Source organism: Polypterus senegalus, chromosome 2, assembly GCF_016835505.1.
Source record: "Polypterus senegalus isolate Bchr_013 chromosome 2, ASM1683550v1, whole genome shotgun sequence".
NCBI classification, from domain to species: Eukaryota; Metazoa; Chordata; class Cladistia; order Polypteriformes; family Polypteridae; genus Polypterus; species Polypterus senegalus.
Genome location: NC_053155.1, coordinates 8,868,699 through 8,889,752, shown reverse-complemented (window position 1 = coordinate 8,889,752; position 21,054 = coordinate 8,868,699). Strand labels below are relative to the sequence as shown.

General features: G+C 38.6%; 1 protein-coding gene across 4 annotated transcripts in view; it reads left to right on the top strand.

Annotated features, from left to right (window-relative positions):
* The window catches only part of LOC120521855 (NACHT, LRR and PYD domains-containing protein 12-like), a 1,152,437-nt gene that overhangs the window by 50,560 nt on the left and 1,080,823 nt on the right, over positions 1 to 21,054 (top strand). For all 4 annotated transcript variants that reach the window (XM_039743177.1, XM_039743172.1, XM_039743176.1 and 1 more), the window contains 3 exons: positions 9,661 to 9,699; positions 14,828 to 14,845; positions 16,125 to 16,333. In XM_039743177.1, coding sequence (XP_039599111.1) covers positions 9,661 to 9,699; positions 14,828 to 14,845; positions 16,125 to 16,333 — 266 coding nt within the window. The remainder of the gene's footprint in view (positions 1 to 9,660; positions 9,700 to 14,827; positions 14,846 to 16,124; positions 16,334 to 21,054) is intronic.

The window sequence follows — 21,054 nt, the reverse complement described above, 5'->3', positions numbered from 1 at the left end:
GTGTAACCTCAAAGGTTATGTGGTATTTAACTTGTGTGTGCTTAATAATCAAACCTCAGAGGCTAAGTAACTTTCTTAGAGTGTTACATTAACAAAATTTCACATGCAGCCAAAGAATCTAAGCACCATTACTTAGCGTGTGTTTCAAAAGAAAACCCCAGAGGTTGGGCTGCATAATTTAGTGTTAGTTACATTTAATTCAAAGCCTGAAGAATACTTGCCAGATATGAATACTCACACTGTTGGTACTTTAAAATCATAAAGCCATGTTTTACTCCTTACAAACATACCTGGGATCTGCTCCATTAATGTGCAAATTATAGAACAGTATTGTAGAGACATAAAAACAGAAACATTTCCATCTGTAAATAGTCCAAGAGCCAAAATATTACCATTAATATGACACCAAACACTGCTCTGAAGATAGTGTATCACACATGTCTGGAAATTATTACATTAATTCCATTGATCTAAGAAGACATAGAATTGGTTGACTGTCCATTTGGTGAAGTGACTGAAGACCCCAAACAGCTGTGTCCCTAGTGAAAGGCCCATCTTTTCCTTTCTAGTAGAGTACAATAATAATCAACTAAATCAAATTAAATGGCTCACAGTGAAACCTCGGATGGTGCCCACTGAGATGTTCACTGGCTGAAAACTCCTGCAGGATTTGAAATAACTGGAGTGAATGTTTGTCACATATTGAAATAAAAGTGTGTCTCCTGACGCGTCAGACAGGCTTTATTAAATGTGACAGCAGTAAGGTAGAGGACTCTTGATCAATGACCTTTGGATAGGACTACAGTAGTTCTTAAAATTAGGCATTTATCATGTTTTAAGTACTCTTTATTATTGTATAATGCTCTCCAGGGAGTGCAGGGTCAGAGTGCTGTGACAAGTTCACAAGTAAAAGCAATTATAAACTTTGCAAGTTACAAAATGCATGTTGAGTATACATAAAAACGGATTTGTTAAAAGAAACAGTTAAGAAACGTAATTTTAACCTGACTAACTTAAATGGAAGAAATTCATAATGGTATGTCACATACATGCGTCAGTGGAATTCCCTACTGGAATACATCCATTTGTGAAATTTCCTCGCTACTAAATATTCCATGGTTAACTGTTGGTGGCATTATAACAAAGTGGAAGGAATTGGGAACAACAGCAACTCAGCCACAAAGTGGTAGGCCAAATAAAATCAAAGAGCAGGGACGGTGCATGCTGAGGTGTGCAGAAGTCACCAACTTTCTGCAGAGTCAATAGGTACAGACCTCCAAACTTCGTGTGGCCTCCAGATTAGATCAAGAACAGTGCATAGAGAGCTTCATGGAATGGGTTTCCATGGCCGAGTGCAATGCAAAGCGTCGGATGCAGTGGTGTAAAGCCCACCGCCACTGGACTCTAGAGCAGTGCAGACGTGTCCTTTGGAGTGATAAATCACGCTTCACTGTCGGGCAATCCAATGAACGAGTCTGGGTTTGATGGTTAGCAAGAGAACAATACAATACAATACAACATTTATTTATATAGCACATTTTCATACAAAAATGTATCTCAAAGTGCTTTACATAATGAAAAATAAAAAAAAAATAAAAGACATAGTAGGAAATTAAAATAAGTCAACATTAAATAACATAGAATAGGAGTAAGGTATGATAGCCAGGGAGGACAGTAAAAATAAAAAAATCTCCAGACGGCTGGAGAAAAAAATTAAATCTGCAGGGATTTCAGACCAAGAGACCGCCCAGTCCCCTCTGAATGGAACGGTTGAGAAAAAAGAAAAAACAATAACGTTAATGATTATAAGTATCCATCCGTCCATTCATTATCCAACCTACTATATCCTAACTACAGGGTCACGGGAGTCTGCTGGTGCCAATCTCAGCCAACACAGGGTGCAAGGCAGGAAGCAGACCCTGGGCAGGGCACCAGCCCACCACAGATGATTATAAGTATTTAACTGACAAATACCAATGACTGTATTTTGTATTAATCATGGGGCAGAGAGCTATATGATTTATGACTTCTATATGAATTTGTTCTTCATTTAGGTAGAAAAAGAATTAAGATTGTGCACAGAATTATATGATTAACTTACATTCTTTTATTAGAAAATGCTGACCTCTTGATACTAACAGAACACCCTGTGATATTATAAATCAATGTGATCGTTTCTTTACTCTTGTTTAAAAATATAACAAAACATGTCACTTATGAATTAATAAGTAAGGATTACTAATCTAGCCAAACAAATATAATCTAATGAAGATATTAAAGCTATAAGAATGTAATCTCTTTATAACTAATGTAATGAACTATAAGAAACTGCTTAAACTGGTGTTTTGTGTGTATTCTGAGAAGGGTATATTCCTTAGGAACGCGAGTGCCTGGTGGCTCTTTGTTTTCTGTACTCCTGTATGTCATAATTCAGGATGTAACCGTAATCTATGTATGACCTCAAAATGAACTGCTATGTTTTTTCTGTTCTCTCTTTGGCTAATGAACAAGATAGGTTATAAAAGAGAGAACATTTTTTCCTTTAGGGCAGTCTGCCTGATCCCAAATAAGTCTCTCTGAGCTAGGGTTGGGGGTATGCAGTCTTGCAGTTTTTTTTTTAACTAACCCAAGAATAAAGAATAAAGAAATTTGCTTTTTATTTTAAATTGGTTTTAGACTCCCATTGTTTTTTCGACTTCAGCGTTCACACGGTACTTGCCTGACTGCATTGTGCCAAGTGTAAAGTTTGGTGGGAAGGGGGCGGGGGAGATTTTGGTGTGATGTATTTTTTCAGGGATTGGGCTTGACCCCCTAGTTCCAGTGAAAGGAACTCTTAATGTTTCAGCATATGAAGTCATTTTGGACAATTTCATGCTCAGAGCTTTGTGGAAATAGTTTGGTGATGGCAACATGACTGCACACCAGTGCACAAAGCAAGGTCTATAAAGAAATGGATGTGAAAGTTTGATGTGGAGGAACTTGACTGGCCTGCACAGAGCCCTGACCTCAACCTGACAGAACACCTTTGGGATGAATGCGAGGGGAGACTGTGAGCGAGCCAGGCCTTCTTGTCCAGCATCAGCGCCTGACCTCACAAATGCTCTCCTGGTCAAAAATTCCCATACACACACGTCTGTGCCTTGTGGAAAGCCTTCCTAGAAGAGTTAAAGCTGTTATAGCTGCAAGGGGTTGGCCAACTCCATATTAAAGCCTATGTATTAAGAATGCGGCATCATTAAAGTTGTGTGTAAAGGCAGACGTCCCAATGCTTTTGGCAAGGAATATTTAAGCCCTATCAAAAGCCCTGTCAAAAAGAAACACTACATTATGAGTAAAGAAAAGAAAGAGAAAATCACCACAACACTAACGGAGCTACTGGTTAGGCTGCCATTTATGTTGGCACCAGGAAAGTGGAAGGACAGAACTGCTTTCTGTAGCCAAAGTCTTTATCATAGCCAAGAAGGCTGCTTATTTTGCTTTCATTTTTAGTGCCCTCAAGCACTGCATTTTGATTTACATATATATTGGAAAATTAAAAGGGGCAAACCCATTGGCACCCAAATACTTTTTTGGGCTTTACTTGAACTTATACTCCCATCCACAGATCACAGGGGAAAACATAATCCAAGAGAATGAGAGCAGGGAAACATTACTGTAGTGTAAATACCACAGTGGATGTACTGGCATGCCAACTGGGATCAATGGTCAACCCTTGCCAGGCCAGGAAGCCATTAAGTAAGAAAAGCATGCTTGGATGTGTATATCATGTGTCTGTTTCCTTTTCCGTATGTAGTGAGGAAATAATGAATGAACTGGGGGACACGGTATATAAACAGCCAGTACATTAGATGGCAGTGTTTTCTAAAGCAGTCCCCAGTTTGGATACCCACAGGGCCCCATGAGGCGTATAGTTCAAGAACCATAACCCTGTTGGGTTCCTTGAGATCCACCAGGGAGTGTTGTCAGTAATGGACTTCACTACTCTATGGAGCTTTATCCTGGCCTGGAGGTGCCTTCCCGGTTGTGATCCCTTTGCGCCGGAAGTACTGCCTGGTCAAATTTAACACAGGCCACCTTATCTCATGTGAGAGGTTAGAGTCAGGTAGAGGAGGAGATAAGCAGTGATATTTTCATATCCGAAAATTAGTGCTAGAACTTAAAATATTTTTCGTTTTACAAGAACGAGAACTGAAATTAAGGCAAACGGAGAAACTAAAACTAAATAAAAATATAAAAATTAGTGATAATAAATAAAACTAAAATGAGAACGAAAATTGAGTAAAAAGAAAATCGCAATAGCATGTTCAATCCAGTTCAGTCGTGCAGCGTGGTTGTTTGTAGGTCGCCCTGAGTGCTCAGTTACATTGCGCTGTTCACTGTGCAGTGAACTTGTACCTTGGGCTTACTATAATCACGTGGCACAACTTCCGTAAAGGACCATTTGTTTGTTGCGCACATTTGGCTTGTCGGGTTGAAGCAGTAAGCACGTTTTCCACAGATGTTTGCGGTTGGAGAGCAAGAAAGTAACTTGTGGAAATATTTTAATTACAGCGCAGATGATAATAAAAGTAAATGTAGCATGCGAGAAAAAGAAGAGTTTCAGTGCAGGACCAGCTGGATCAGCAATTGGTTGAAGTCCCGCACTTCTCTGCCGATATGACTACACTTCATACAGGGACATGCGGTCTCACCTGTCATCATGAAAAGTAAAAAAAAAAAGCTAATAATGATAACATAAAATAAATTTGTCCACTGGTCTGTGCTGTAAATTTGTTTTCTGTATGATTCTAGTAATTTTGATAATTTTCATAGTTAAAATCTCTGAATTTGCACATTTCCTGATCAAATACGGTTGTCCAAAAGACGACCATTGACACCCTGCACAAGGAGGGCAAGAAACAAAAGGTCATTGCTAAAGAGGCTGGCTGTTCACAGAGCTCTGTGTCCAAGCACATTAATAGAGAGGCGAAGGGAAGGACAAGATGTGGTAGAAAAAGTATACAAGCAATAGGGATAACCGCACCCTGGAGAGGATTGTGAAACAAAACCCATTCAAAACTGTGGGAGAGATTCACAAAGAGTGTACTGCAGCTGGAATCAGTGCTTCAAGAACCACCACGCACAGATGTATGCAAGACATGGGCTTCAGCTGTCGCATTCCTTGTGTCAAGCCACTCTTGAGCAAGAGACAGCATCAGAAGCATCTCGCCTGGGCTTAAGACAAAACTGCTGCTGAGTGGTCCAAAGTTATGTTCTCTGATGAAAGTAAATTTTGCATTTCCTTTGGAAATCAAGGTCCCAGAGTCTGGAGGAAGAGAGGAGAGGCACAGAATCCACGTTGCTTGAGGTACAGGGTTAAGTTTCCACAGTCAGTGATGGTTTGGGGTGCCATGTCATCTGCTGGTGTTGGTCCATTGTGTTTTCTGAGGTCCAAGGTCAACGCAGCCATCTACCAGGAAGTTTTAGAGCACTTCATGCTGCTGACGAACTTTACGAAGATGCAGATTTCATTTTCCAACAGGACCTGGCACCTGCACAAAGTGACAAAACTACCAGTACCTGGTTTAAGGACCATGGTATCACTGTTCTTGATTGGCCAGCAAACTTGCCTGACCTAAACCCCATAGAAAATCTATTGGGTATTGTGAAGATGAAGATGCAATACGCCAGACCCAACAATTCAGAAGAGCTGAAGGCCACTATCAGAGCAACATGGGCTCTCATAATACCTGAGCAGTGCCACAGACTGATTGACTCCATGCCACGCCGCATTGCTGCAGTAATCCAGGCCAAAGGAGCCCCAACTAAATATTGAGTGCTTTACATGCTCATACTTTTCATGTTCATACTTTTCAGTTGGCCAACATTTCTTAAAAATCCTTTTTTTGCATTGGTCTTAATTGATATTCTAATTTTCCGAGATACTGAATTTGGGACTTTCATTAGTTGTCAGTTATAATCATCAAAATTAAAAGAAATAAACATTTGAAATACATCAGTCTGTGTGTAATGAATGAATCTAATATACAAGTTCCACTTTTTGAATGGAATTACTGAAATACGTCAACTTTGTCATGATATTCTAATTTTATGACTGGCACCTGTAGTTTTCAATATTATAAAAAATAGAACAGACTCAGAAAAAAACAATCCAATATTTAAAAACTTAATTTTGACCTTAAATAAAATATTCTTTTTTTGTGTTATCCTTTTGTTGAACAGTCTGTATTAAAATTGATTAAAGCATCATAATTAAAAGCTTTTAAAAACAAATAAATATTTCAATTAAGGTCGAAATCTTTTTTTTTTTTTTTTTGCACGCCACTCTATACTTTCATTTGTATTGCACGAGTATGAATTGTGGAATTGCAACGGAAAATGTAGAACACTTGGAGGGTGAGGAGCAAATGCGCTCCCTTCGCTCTCTCTTGCCGCTATAAATGTAACGTTCTTTCTTAGCCAAATATGTACCTTACCGATGTGTGTCTGTAAAGAATGCTGAAGAGATAACAAACATAACCAGTAGTTTATGTGCATGCTGCCCACTAAATAGTGAATAAGTGACTCCTTTTGGTTCATATATTTAGAGCTCTGATTCAGAAGCATTCAGTGCCTCACCAGCCATGAACCTCCCCGCACATCACTGCTTCAGTTCTGGCAGCAGAAATCATCAACATACAGTCTGCTGGCGCCAGTGGGCGAGGTCCTGTGATGATGTGGGTTCGGCTCCATGCTCCCATCACTGTTCGGAAGCACTTGAACCCAACACCGTCGATAATGTCAGCGATGAGCTAGTCAGTGAAGGCAACAATTAAGCAAGGGGATGGTAAAAAACAATCAAAAACAAAGTGTCCATAACGTGCAGTGATTCAAAAAAAATCATTAAATAAATAATCTTTAAAAGAAATGTGGAGGTTAAAAAATCAATGAATTAAAAAAAAATCCTTTAAAACGAGGTAAAAACATTCATACAGGAAACAGTCTTTAAAATCAATAACAAGTTTGGTGCTTCTTCTATGCTAGCATTGGCGTCTCACCTGCTTCTCTCGGTTGGGCTTTGCAACAGGTGAGACGCTCTCAATGCAGCTGACCTTCTTAATGCCTACTTCTACTGCTCGGATTGCCCCACCGATCCTTGGCTCCGGTCGGCTCCTCCGGACAGCAACTTGGGAATTCCCCACGACCAAGGCTCTCACGTAGGTAGCACCATGTCCCAAGTCCTGACTCCCGCTACCTTCTGCGGAGAGTCCTGTGCCTTCTGGTCACTCCCGCCCTTCATAGCTAACTCTGCGGGAGCGACCACAACTTCTCCAAGGTGTTGGCCAAACACCCAGGCTGCCTTCAGCTGCCTGTAAGCGCTATCTTGCTCGCCTGCTTCCTGCTGCACCGATTTGCTCGCTCTTTCTCTCTCTCTCTCTCTCTCTCTCTCTCCTTACTGCTTCCTCCTGCAACCTCCGTTTCCTTCTCTTTCCTCTTTTTTTTGTTGTTCTTTTTTTTTCCTTATCCGACTTGCACTTCTTTTTATATAGCGAGGGACCATAGCAGCTGCAGCACATTATCCACGGGAACAATCACGGATGTGGGCAGTTCCTCACCTGTGCACTCGGTGAGAAACGCCCAGACCGCAGATCGCCCCGCGGCTTGCTACAACCACTACGCCCCTCACGAAGCCGCCTCGAGTGCGGTGATTATTTATTTAAAAACTGGCCCTTACTGAGAGCGCTGTGGACCCGCTATACCACAGGTCCTCGTCTGTGTACCTGCATTACAGGCGCTTATCAAGCAAATATTTTCACTATGTGGCTATCTGAGCGACGGACTTTGTTGCTGCATGAACAGGTCTCTTGAAATGCGTGCTTGTTTAAAGCTTAACAGCAACGTGTTTGCACAGACTGGTTTCTTGGCTTGAAACATTTGATCTTGCTGACTACACTCATTAGGACACTTCATCTGTTTGATCATTGATAGTCAAGTTTTTTTTAACGGCATTATGAACTGTGAATTTATTTTGTTGACTGAAACATATCTTGCATTGAAATATGTGTAGGCCAATATTTGTAGTCTTACAACCGAAAAAAAAAAACTAAAATTGTATTAATATTATGTTAAAAAGCCAGACCTAAATAAAATAAAAACTAACATTTTAAACACAGAACTAAATAAAAATAAAAATTGTTGACTCCACTGAAAACTAGAACAAAATAAAAATAAAAATGAATTTTATAAAATTAAGACTAAAACTACATTTATTATTAGAACTGAAGTATTGTGGTTATTTGATTATAAATGTCTGTAAAAGAAACAATAAAATCTCTTTAATCTGAACTTGGACTGGGTTGGTGAGATTGTGTTGGAGGATTGAATCTCTGTGATGCCCCCCTCATCCACCTCCCACCAACCCCAAGGGTTACAGTAGCGTGACAAATGGACAGTAGATAGACATGAAAGATAAGATGGCTTAAACTTGGGGTGCAGGTCTCCTGTGTGGACAAAGAATGAGAAAGTTTATTGCCAGTCATTGGACCAGAAACTGTGGACAAAACTGGCTACCTCTGCAGGGGACATTGGAGACGGCAGTTTCTGGTGTGTTGTGTTTAGGAGCCATGAAGATTGAACATGAAGAAGGACAGGGAAAGACAAAGTGAACTGTGGAAAATACAAAGAGATAAGAGCATGTGAGGTTATATGGTGTGACGTGTCACGTGTGGCTCTGAGGCTAGGGATCTGCACTGGCAATCGGAAGGTTGCTGGTTTGAATCCTGTAAATGCCAAAAGGGACTCTGATCTGTTGGGCCCTTAACTTGCAATTGCTGAGTGCTTTGAGTAGTGAGAAAAGTGCTATATAAATACAAAGAATTCTTCTTATTATTACATGTGTTAGGCATCTTCTGGAATTTTTAGTGCAGTTGTAGTCTGAACATTAGAAGAAGAAAAACACAACAGTGCTGGAGAAAGTTCAGAGTAAGACACTTGTGGCACCTTCTGACCAAGGGTCTTGATCTAATTAAAGAAGTTAGAGTTTGGATTTTTAGGTTCTATCACTAATTTTAACTGAAGGTATGTTGAAGACTGGCCGCTGTGCTCTGGTGCTAACAGACCGCTTGGCTGCTCACCCGTAACCTTCTGTTATCTTCTCTACTATTAAAGATGTCATTGCTGTGAATGCCAAGTGTGTCCAGCTGCTTGAATCATTTATATATGAGACAAGCTACTGCCTGTGGTGGGTTGGTGCCCTGCCCGGGATTGGTTCCTGCCTTGCACCCTGTGTTGTCTGGGATTGGCTCCAGCAGACCCCTGTGACCCTGGGTTAGGATTCACTGGGCTGGAAAATGGATGGATGGATGGATGGATGGACAAGCTACTGCTTTATGTAAAGTTCAAAGATGAGTAATACATACATTTGTTAATGTTTGGTACTGATCAGAGTGGGCTTTCTTCTGATGTATAATACTCTCAAAGTCCAGTCAGACCAGTTTTTATGTATTTTTCAATATGTTTTTTTCTATATTCTTTTATCCATTTTATATATATTGCATGTTTGCTCATTGCTGTTATAAGAGCAACAGCTAAAGATGGTGCTGGCTTGAACATGTAAGAAGCTTGTTTTCTCATCTTTCCAGTTTAAACTAAACTAATTCATCTTCTCTCTTTTCTCCCCAGTTTGCTTTCTACAACTCTGTAACCTGAGGAGGGAAATTGGTAAGAAAAAAATGCTTTAGTTACAAAAGTACAAACCTTAAGTCCAGAAATGTCAGAAGTGTTTAGCATTAAAGGTGTGTTTTTTTTTTAACAAGGTCTTTAAATTCTTTGTTTTCACACAATTGTACATTTTGTGTCATTTGTATTTTTATACTTTATCATGAACGAGTTGGAGATAATATTCTGTTTATCCATTTAGTTCTGTCCTCTGTGTCCCCAAGCATGATACACACACTTTGTGCTTTTTGTTTTATGCCATGTCTTCTCATTAGATGGTACACCTGTACTTGTCTTATTTATTTTTTCAAAGTGCCCCCAGTGTACCAGGAGGATATGTGAGGCCCCCCTACATGGGCCGTCTTCTTTATGTTACATTTCTCTTCTCATTCTCCAATGTAGAACCCTCATCCTCATCTGAGTTCACCTCTGTTATAGTACGTTTTTATGTGAAAACAGCTGTGTCAGCTCAAGGGGAGCTTGAACACGATTGAGAGAATAAAACTGAATTAAAAAAAATTCTAACCTTTACAAGTACCATAAATCTACACCGGCTGTTACATTCTCAAATCAAATGTATGTTTTTATTGTAAATTGTAACGATAAGAGCAGCTCATTACTCAAAACAAACAAGCTCGAAATCAGACCAGGATCCTCATGATTATGAGTAAGCATTTCTTACCACTGCACCACTCAAGCAGACATGTCAGCATTGCACACTAACCCGATTTCTTTTTCTTCAGTTATATTCTTGAATAAAAGCACACTTGTTTTATTATACTTGTACCTTCTGTGAAAATGTTTGATATTTGGAATTCAGACTTCACACATTATACACGTCATGCCTACATTTTGTCAATTATTACTAAAACATTAAAAATGGTTTCTGTTTTAGCTACTTGTTCAACAATTCTTGCATTTCTCACATTTCCTCTCATCCTACATTTACGTAGATCTTTGTAGACACGGGACACACGTGAAATGCATATATTCCAAATAACGATGTATTATTTACTCTATACATCTCCAGGCACCTCACACCGAGATAAACAAGATTTGAGCTGGGACAACTTTTTGCCCGAGCTGACCTCCATTGGGTAGGGTGTTGGTATGGGGGGAGATGTGGGGGCAGACAGCAGGCTGCTTGTGCAGATCAAATCATTTACAAAACAAAAGACACTGATGAGGTGGCTTGGGTTTACACGTTTTTTCTTAGGTTTCAGGGATTCTAGTATTTAAAGGGGGTCCTTGACATACTAACACTCACTGTGGGTCGTGTGTAACATGTTTTGCGTACTGATGATGTGAGCCTCATGAGTTTGACATTCCTGCTGTAGCTTGATTTTCAGTTATTTAAGATTTTGATTCTATTTTATAATTTTTTCCAGACATCTTGCTTCTCCCAAGGAAGTTTACTGTGACTGTTTAGTTGGCTGTTTCTTTTCAACATTATTAAGTGCCTTTTTGAGATGATCTCGCATATCTAAATCTTGTTTCAGATCTCATTTGTATTTAGTTATCGTCTGCTCTACAGCATCACAACAAATGCCAACAAATGCTGCAGGACTGAGACACCTGAAACAAAGAAAAGTTTACTTTCACGTTTAGTGCCAGTAACAGGAAAACTATAAAACTCGGAATTTAAAACAATTGTGATTATTTAATTCAAGAATATTTTATTATGCTTTTAAAAATTTTGCCGAGGCAAAATTTTATATCTTCTTCCAACATTCACTCCTGGTATAGTTAAGGCTGACACAAGAGCACAGCTCAGTTAAGGCGTGAACAGCACACTCTATTTAGTTCACCATATTATTTCATTTTAACTGTTCTTTCTGTACAATACTTAAAATATTCAGTTTATTGCATGGACCTTGTAAATGTACAGCCTGTAAACGACATTGCTATTTCTAACAAGTCAAGGTAAAACACAATTCAATGATACAACTTTATTGTTTGGCTATAGCTCTTGGGGTTTAATAGAGCTATATTAACAACATTAAAATAATAATAATATTACTAGAGTACTGCATTCTCCAATTCCCAAAGGTGAACATATGGCTGGTGATAAACTCAAAAGCAAATTCTTGAGTGAATGAAGTAAAAACCCACTTCCATTTTCTTGCTACTGTTGTGTGATACGTGCAGCATGTCAGCCTTCATAGGTTTAAGTTTATTTGGGGTTATTTTGTTTCTTATTGGTTGTATTTTTTAGGTCCCCATTTTCTTTGTGGTTAATAGTTGTTTCCATGCACTCAACCTGTTTCAGTTTGTATGTTTGGTTTTGATGTAAATCCTCCAAAACTTTGTAACACTATGTGATTACAGATTAAAGTGTTATGTTCAGATCTGATTGAAGCTAAACACTTTTATAAGATCTGATACAGCTGAAATTATATTAATACCTCAAATTCCCATTATTTCTAGTAATTATCTGTTTAAAACATTATAGTATCTTATTGTGTTTTCTAATGACCATCAACAGAAGACTAGGTCAGTCAGTGAGAAAAGCAGAGTTGATCTACGGCAGGGATGTTTGACTCGTGTGCAGCTGTGTGTACCGTGTTCAAGAGAGAGGAGCTCCAGTGAATGAATAATGTTTGCCCCAATAGTAAAAACTACAAATATGGTATACAAAAAGCACTTACAGTATTAAGTTCCATTGTACTCTTCATACACCTGATTAACCAGCAGCACTACAAGCGAGGCCCATTGTTTAAGAAAATGTCCTAGGCAAAGTGTTAATGTAAGAAAAATGTGCCATATCCTCAAAACAAAATTAAAATTACCACTAAGTACTGATAAAGGCTGATGACAAATTACCAGAAGAGACTGTTTCAAAACTAGAATATAGGAACAGAATCGGAGATGATGTGAATTGGACGAATGGCAATTTAAATCGCGCTAAACTCACACCAAGCAAGGAAATGCAATGAAATTCGTTTCATTTTATTTTGTGTGGCACCCTTCACTGAATTCACAGGTACGCAATGACACAAATACAAGTGTTCAGAAATCCTAAATGAGGGGTGAATAGGCAGAAAGATCAGAGGGTTTTAAATATTTTGAGCACATCTGTTGTTTCCTCTGATTAGTTTACTGATTACATAGCTATGGTAATGGTCCACACAAGCTTAGCTAAATATCTCTAGCATGAGGGTCCTGCAGGGTTTGGGTTCTGGTGCCTCAGTGCTGCTCGGACAGATTTGAAGTGTTTGAATGTCAAATACAGGTGCATCTCAATAAGTTAGAATATCATCAAAAACTTAATTTATTTCAGTAATTTGATTTTAAAAAGTGAAACTCGGATACATTCAATAGACACAGAGTGATATTTTTCAAGTGTTTATTTCTTTTCATTTTGCTGATTATGGTCAACAGGTAATGGAAACGCAAAATTCAGTATCTCAGAAAATTAGAATATTACATAAGACCAATAAAAAAATAACTTTTAAGACAGAAATGTTTCTCGACCTTTAAGTATTTGCAACCCAAGTTTTCATAACAGTTTTAATCACGCCCCCTAATGTTTTTTTGAAACCCTAATAAAATTTATTTCTATATTTTTTGCTGCCAATACACCCCTACAAGTTTAAAATTTCCCTACAAATAGCGAAATTACACCACATATGGCAACATTCTCGCCCCCTTTTTGTTACAGATTGAGAACCGCTGGCCTACTGAAAAATATGTCCATGTACACGTTAAATACTTGGTTAGGGCTTCTTTTGCATGAATTACTGCATCAATGCGGTGTGGCATGGACCTGTGGCACTGCTCAGGTGTTATGAAAGCCCAGGATGCTTTGATTGCGGCCTTCTGCTCGTCTGCATTGTTGGGTCAGGTTCCTCTCATCTTCCTTTTGGTAATTCCTCATAGATTATCTGCAGCCTTGAGAGAATTGTGAAGCACAGCCCATTCAAGAATTTGGGGGAGATTCCCAAGGAGAGGAGTGTGGCTGGAATCATTGCTTCAATATCCGGGACATGGGGTACTTCTGTCACCGCATTCCTGTTGTCAAGCTACTCCTGAACCAGAGACAACATCAGAAGCATCTTACCTGGGCTAAGGAGAAAACAGACTGGACTGTTGCTCAGTGGTCCAGAGTCCTCTTTTCAGACGAAATTCAATTTTGCATTTCATTTGGAAATCAAGGTCCCCAGAGTTTGGAGGAAGAATGGGGAGGCACAGAATTCAAGTTGCTTGAGGTCCAGTGTAAAGTTTCCACAGCCCTTGATGATTTGGGGAGCCATGTGTTGGTCCACTGTGCTTTACCAAGTCCAAAGTCAGCGTAGCCATCTACCAGGAAATTTTAGAGCATTTCATGCTTCCCTGTGCTGACAAACTTTATGGAGTTGCTGGTTTCTTTTTCCAGCAGGACTTGGCACTTGCCCTCACTGCCAAAATTTCCAATACCTGGTTTAATTACCATGGTATCACTGGGCTTGATTGGCCAGCAAACTTGCTTGACCTAAACCCAGTAGAGACACACCAGACCCAACCACACAGACAAGCTGAAGACCAGTATCAAAGCATCCTGGGCTTCCATAACATCTCCACAGTGCCACAGGCTGATCGCCTCCATGCCACACTGCATTAATGCAGTAATTCATTGAAAAGGAGCCCCAACCAAGTATTGAGTGCATACATGGACATGCTTTTCATTAGGCCAATATTTCTGTATCAAAAATATTTTTTTATTGGTCTTATATAATATTCTAATTTTCCAAGATACTGAATTTTGAGTTTTTATTACCTGTAGGCCACAATCATAAAAATTAAAAGAAATAAGCTCTTGAAATATATCACTCTGTGTGATCAGTCTATATAATTGGAGATTCACTTTGTGAAATGAATTACTGAAATAAATTAACTTTTTTATGATATTCTAATTTATTGAGATGCATCTGTACGTGATTTGAGAAGATGGATAACAACGTCATAGAGGAGTTTATGAAAGAGCAGACAACTGCGGTCTACTGGGGGGAATTAAACCTGGTGGTGTTGATATAAACAGTCTGGGGGTTTCAGCAGTGAAATATTTAAGATTGCAAAAACAGAACATCTTTTGCTGATGTGAGTTTGATGAAGATGCACACACTAACTCGGAGCTTTTTCTTTTTCCCCACAGAGAAGATCAAAGCTCCAGGTATGTGCAGCACAGTCTACTCACATGGGTTAGTATCCATTAATTAATTATCTCGCCTACAATAAAATCTCAGAAGTCACTGGGAAGTTGACAAAAGGCCCTGGAGTCGCACATCACGGGACCAAACGTAAATGACAAACTTACACCGTCATTTCTTTCTATCACACATTCTCAGACATGGCAGAAGTGCAAAGTGCTTTACAATGATAATAGCAAGTTACAAAACTAGAAACTCGAGCACACTTATTTATAACAACTGAGAGTCAAAATGTCCATCTCAATTACTAATTATGGTCAGATGGCCAGGGACGGCAGGAAAATAAAAACTCCAGTTGCTCATGTTGCAGAAAATAAAACTGTGCAGTTTTCTAAAAATTAAAAAGATTTGATTGTTGATCTTTTCATGGTGCCCACCATGTTTTATTTAGACCAAGCTTTTCTGTCCTGTGGTGCCGGCACTATGAAGTAGTCCATGCAACAATTTTAAAACAGTCCTACATTAATCAAATACATCAATACACTTTTTTTAAAAATACACTTACATTTAAAATAATCTGGCTGTTTCCATAGTTTAAACTTTTCAAATAATATGCAACAAGTCCAATAAATTGTGTCAGCTTCTTTCACCCATGCAGCGGTGGTCTTGGAGGACCGCTTGGTTTCTACCATGTGTCTCTTCCTTTTCTTGACTGCTCGTTCATTACCTCCATGATGGTAGGGTAGACAGCCCTCCATATGTTAGCATACACAGGCACATCATTTAAACCCTTTGGAAATAACAGAGAGAAGACAAAGCTGACAGCAGACCATTCTGAGCTGCAAGTTAGATGAACTGCAGACTAAAGATGAAGACCCTTCATTAAAAGACGGGAACCTATGAGTCCATTGGTCAGTTTAAGGGAGCTGCACACTACATGACATCTAGTCAGAGGGCATGTGAAACTTAAAGACTCCAGTTGCTGATCTCGTTACCTCGAGGATCTCAGATTACATGACTATTTACTGAGTGCATGCTATGATAAATTACACTACCCTCTAGCACAGTTCCAAAGTATTGTGTGCTCACCACCATCTGACAACCAATAATGTCCGGCCTGACCACAGCGGCGCTGGATGAAGGCTTAGCAGGTATGACAAGTTTGACTGCTATCTTGGCTCTTTTAGTTTCCTTTTTCAATTCTGCCCACCTCTATTATTCAGTTTGGTTTCTCTATGATTTCATAATTATGCTCAGCTACACAGAACTTTAACCTGCTTATCTTCATCTTGACTCTTCCAGTTACAGCTATGAAGGTTTGTGTTGGTCTGACTTGCAATCCTGAGTATTTGCAGACCATTCTTAAGGTTCTTAAAAGATACCGTCATGAAGATCTCCTCAAGATCACCGAGTACTTCAGGCCCTGCCTGGCCTATCTGATTAAAGCTAAGATGACAAACATCCTGGAGAGCCTGGTCAGGAAGAAGATTCTCACCAATGATGAGGCAAAGGTAGGAGAGCCTTTGTGGGGTCCATTTAAACTGGTCTACAGTTAGGGTCTGGTATAAGGGACCAGTACATGTGATTTGATTCTAGTTCTGTTTGTTGTGTTGCTCACTTTTGATTTCAAAATCAGCAGCACATCTACAGAGACACCTGGAAAATATGCTAATGTGTTGCTAAAAGAAAAAGAATAAAAAATGTTTTAGAGGCACCAGCGTCTTTTGTTTTTTTAGATGAAACAACAGTTTGCAGTTGTGAAACCCTGATCAACCAACTGAGGAAATGGTTATTTGTTACTAATTTAATATTTGTATATCCCAAAGTGATATGCAGAAGTTAATGGGATATTTACTTTAAGACTAGAATCCCTGAAACTTGCAAAAAAAAATTATATCCTAGTCCATCTTAAATTCCTTCACACCTCTTTATTAACGTTTTTTGTTTTGCAAAGGTGTCGATCAGCACAAGTAGCAAGCAGTCTGCTATCCCATCAACCCACCACTGCAGCTCAAGTCAGACAAAATGTCCTCCTAGCTCAAGTCTGTTTATCAGGGCGTGTAGTGCCTGAAGTTGTACAGGGTAAATAATATATCATTATTTGGAGCACATGCATTTCATGTGTATTCCGTGTCTACAGCAATCTGGGTAAATGTAGGATGAAAGGAAATGCAAGGCAAGAAATTTTGCAACACATAGCTAAAACAGAACCTTTTTACATGTTATAGTATAAATGACAAAACTTTGACATGACGTGTATAATGTTTGAGGACTGAAGTCCAAATATCAAATAAACACTTTCATAAAAGGTATAACAAAACAAGTGCGCTTTTATTCAAGGCTCTAACCGATAAAGAAATCGGGTTAGGGTACAACATAATCAAGTGGTTGCAGGTTTGATTCTGGCTCCTTCCTAGATTTACCTTTCTGAATAGTGAGCTGCTCTTATTGTTACTACTATAGAATAAAAACATACATTTGATTTAAGTCTGTTAACAGCTGATGTTAATTTATGGTACTTGTAAAGGTTAGCGCTTTTTTTTAATTCAGTTTTATTCTCTCAGTCATGTTCACACTCTCCCCGATCTGACACTGCTGTTTTCAATTAAAGATGTGCTATAACAGAGGTGAACAGTAGATAACGATGAGGGTTTTACATTGGAGAAACAGTACAGAAGTCCTTCCCCCAGACAGGTAGAGATAGGCGGGTTATGATCACAAGGTGCAAGGTAAAGTGTAAACTGTCTAGGGTCATCAAGTCCAGCTCTGGAAGTGACAAACTGTTTTCAGGTCCATGCAGAGCTGGATGGTATCTCTAAAATGTCTGAGGTTCAGCAAATGTTTGTAACCAATTCTTTAATAAGATTTTTGCCTCCCTCTGCCACCCTCTTCCAATAACAGCCTCCCCAAACCATCCCTTGTATATAAACAACTCCTACCTCATCAACTGGAATGCCCAGTGATAAGTCCACCTCTTACCATCAGTGTGGAGTGTCCATAACTGAAGGCCAAGTAAGGAGACAACTGAGGAAGCTACACACAGGAAAGGCTGCAGGACCAGATGGATCTTCAAGTTCCTAAGGCCTGTGCTGACCAACTTTGTGGTGTCCTTGTTAACCTTTTCAGTTTGTCCCTAAGGCGTCAGAATGTGTTGCTGTTATGGAAACATCCTGCATAGTTCTTATTCTAAAGAAGGCAGATGCCACTTCACCTAATGACTAAAGACCTATGGCACATACATCTCAAATCACGATGAAGATCTTTGAGAAATTAGTCTTGGAGTATATGAATGCTCTTGTGGCAGACCATCTGGGCCCACTGCAGTTTACCTAAAAGACAAAGATTGGAGTGGAGGATGCAAGTATATATCTTCTCCACTAGGCTTATTCTCACTCGGACCAAGCTGGCAGCACCGTGAGGATTGTTTTTTTTTTAATTATTATTATTATTTCTCCAGTGCCTTCAATACCATCCACACATCCCTGTTAAGGGGTCAGCTCACTAATATGCAGGCGGATGAGTCTATGGTATCCTATGCTGTGTAACATTGACACAGCCCAAGGGTCAGTTTTATCTCCTTTACTCTTCACTCTGTAGACCTCCGACTATAAATATAGCAGCCAATGAATTATTTGGCAGAGGTGTGTCAAGAAATGCAATGGGGGTGTCTTTTATACAAGCAACAATACATCTGTGTAATACTCACTAGGATTATGACAGCCAAGACAGAACCTTTCCTTCTTTTGCTTTGTGTGTGTGTGTATATCTATTTAGTTACTGATCTACCTATTTATTTATTTAGAGAGCTTCTATGAAAAGCCAAATTTCCCCTTGGAGACAAAAAATATCTATCCATCTATTTATCTGTCTGTCTGTTATATTGTGCCTTTCACATCAATCAGTCTATTTCTAATCTATCTATCTCTGTCTGATCTATCTCGATCTATCGGGAGCTTTAAAGGGCCACTTCAAAACCAGAGAGGCACAGTGACTCAGTCATTACAGATTTTGAAGTACAGGTTTGCTCCAGTGACAGTGAGCCTTGCACAGTGTGTTTCTTTACTGGTGCAGATGTGGGAAACCTCCCTGGAAGGGTTGATAGCCTCTTGGACAGAGAGGGGTGGATCCAGTTGTCATTGTCTATGTTGAAAGAAATGACATGCATAAATAAAGGCAGGCTGTGAGTTCTGTAATCCAAATTTAAAGAGTTAGGTGCCAGGTTAAGGAGCAGAACTGACAAGGTAGTCTTCTCCAAAATTCGGTCTGTGTCACGCGCCAGTCCAGGGTAAGATTGAGGAGAGTAAAAGGCTTAACATGTAGCTCAAACCTTGATGTAAGGTAGAAAGGTATAGAATTACTGAGCACTGGGACTTCTTTTGGACTTGTTCCATGACAACAGGTTACATCTGCTGAACAGGAGGGAAACCAATGTGTTAAGGAGGCATATGATTCGGTTAGTCGAGAGTTGGGGGGGGCAAGAAGTTTGACAGGACAAATTTAGAACTGTACATGAAGGGACAAGCAAAAGTATAAAAACAAATATACATAGCAACTTAAATTCTAACCCAAAGTTAATGAAAGTAAATAAAAGTAAAATGAGTAACACGTTAAAATTGTTTGTCTTGATACTAGTAGTACCAAAGATAAAACAAGGAATTTGGAGTTTATGTGGCTGAGCATGATTATGATATTATAGCAATAACAGAAACTTGTCTAAACAACAAAGATGGAGATGAGTATCATATTCACATTTATGAAGAAGGATAGACAAAACAGAATATTTGGGGGGTTTGCTGTTTATGTTAAACAGAATTTAAATACAAATCTTCTCTTCTGTTGGATTGAATTAAAAAAGAGGCCTTATTTTAAGAGTGTGTTACATACCACCTAATGCAGACAGTAATTTAAATTAGCATTTTTTATTAATATTAAAAAGGCAAGTTTACAGGGTGATGATATAGTCATGGGTGACTGGGGTCATATGACCATACTATAATAAAATCTTCAGTGTTTTTGAAGAGTGTGGGGTGCAAAAACTAAAACTATTAAGTTTAACTTTGGCAGGGCAAATTTTGAGCAGATCCATCAAAGTCTTAAAGGGATTAACTGGATATGCTTTAAACACTAGAATTACCAAAGCCTAAGAAAGAAACTTGTAATTCTGGCCCACGTTAAATCCCTTTGCACCTCTCCATCAGCGTATTTTGTCTTGTAAATATGTCGATCCACACAAGCAGCAAGCAGCCTACTATCTCTTTCCCCAGCACCCATCGCTGCAGCTCATTTCGCAAAGAAGAATGTCATTTTGGAGTGTTAGAATTGTATAGGGAAATATATCATTTGGAAAAACATTTCTTGTATGTTCCGTGTCTACAACAATCTATGCAAACACATCGTTAAAACGAATGTTTTTCATGTTTTAGTAATAAATGACAAAATGTAGTCATGAACTGTATAATGTGGGAAGCCTGAAGTCCAAATATCAAATAAACACTTTTATAAAAGGTGCAAGTTTAATACCACAGCTTCCATTGTGCAGTGGTAAGTGATTCCTTGCTACCTCGCCAATTGATCGTTTTGAGTAGTGAGCTGCTCTTATTATTAACTAGCAAAATACCCACGCTTCGCAGCGGAGAAGTAGTGTGTTAAAGAAGTAATGATAAAGAAAAGGAAACATCTTGAAAATAACGTAACATGATCGTCAATGTAATTGTTTTGTCACTGTTATGAGTGTTGCTGTCATATATATATATATATATATATATATATATATATATATATATATATATATATATATATATATACTAGCAGAATACCAAGGCTCGCAGGAAAAGTAGTGTGTTAAAGAAGTTATGAAAAAGAAAAGCAAACATTTTAAAAATAACGTAAGATGATTGTTAATGTAATTGTTTTGTCTTTGATATGAGTGTTGTTGTCATATCTATCTATTTATATTATATATATATATATATATATAGCAAAATACCTGCATTGGCAGCGAGAAGTAAAAAGAAAAGGAAACATTTTAATAATAACTTAACATGATTGACAATGTAATTGTTTTGTCATTGTCATGAGTGTTGCTGGCATATATATATATATATATATATATAAACATATATATACATATAAACATATATATAAATATATATATATATATATATATATATATATATACAGTTATATATATATACATATACACACATACATATATATACATATACATATATAC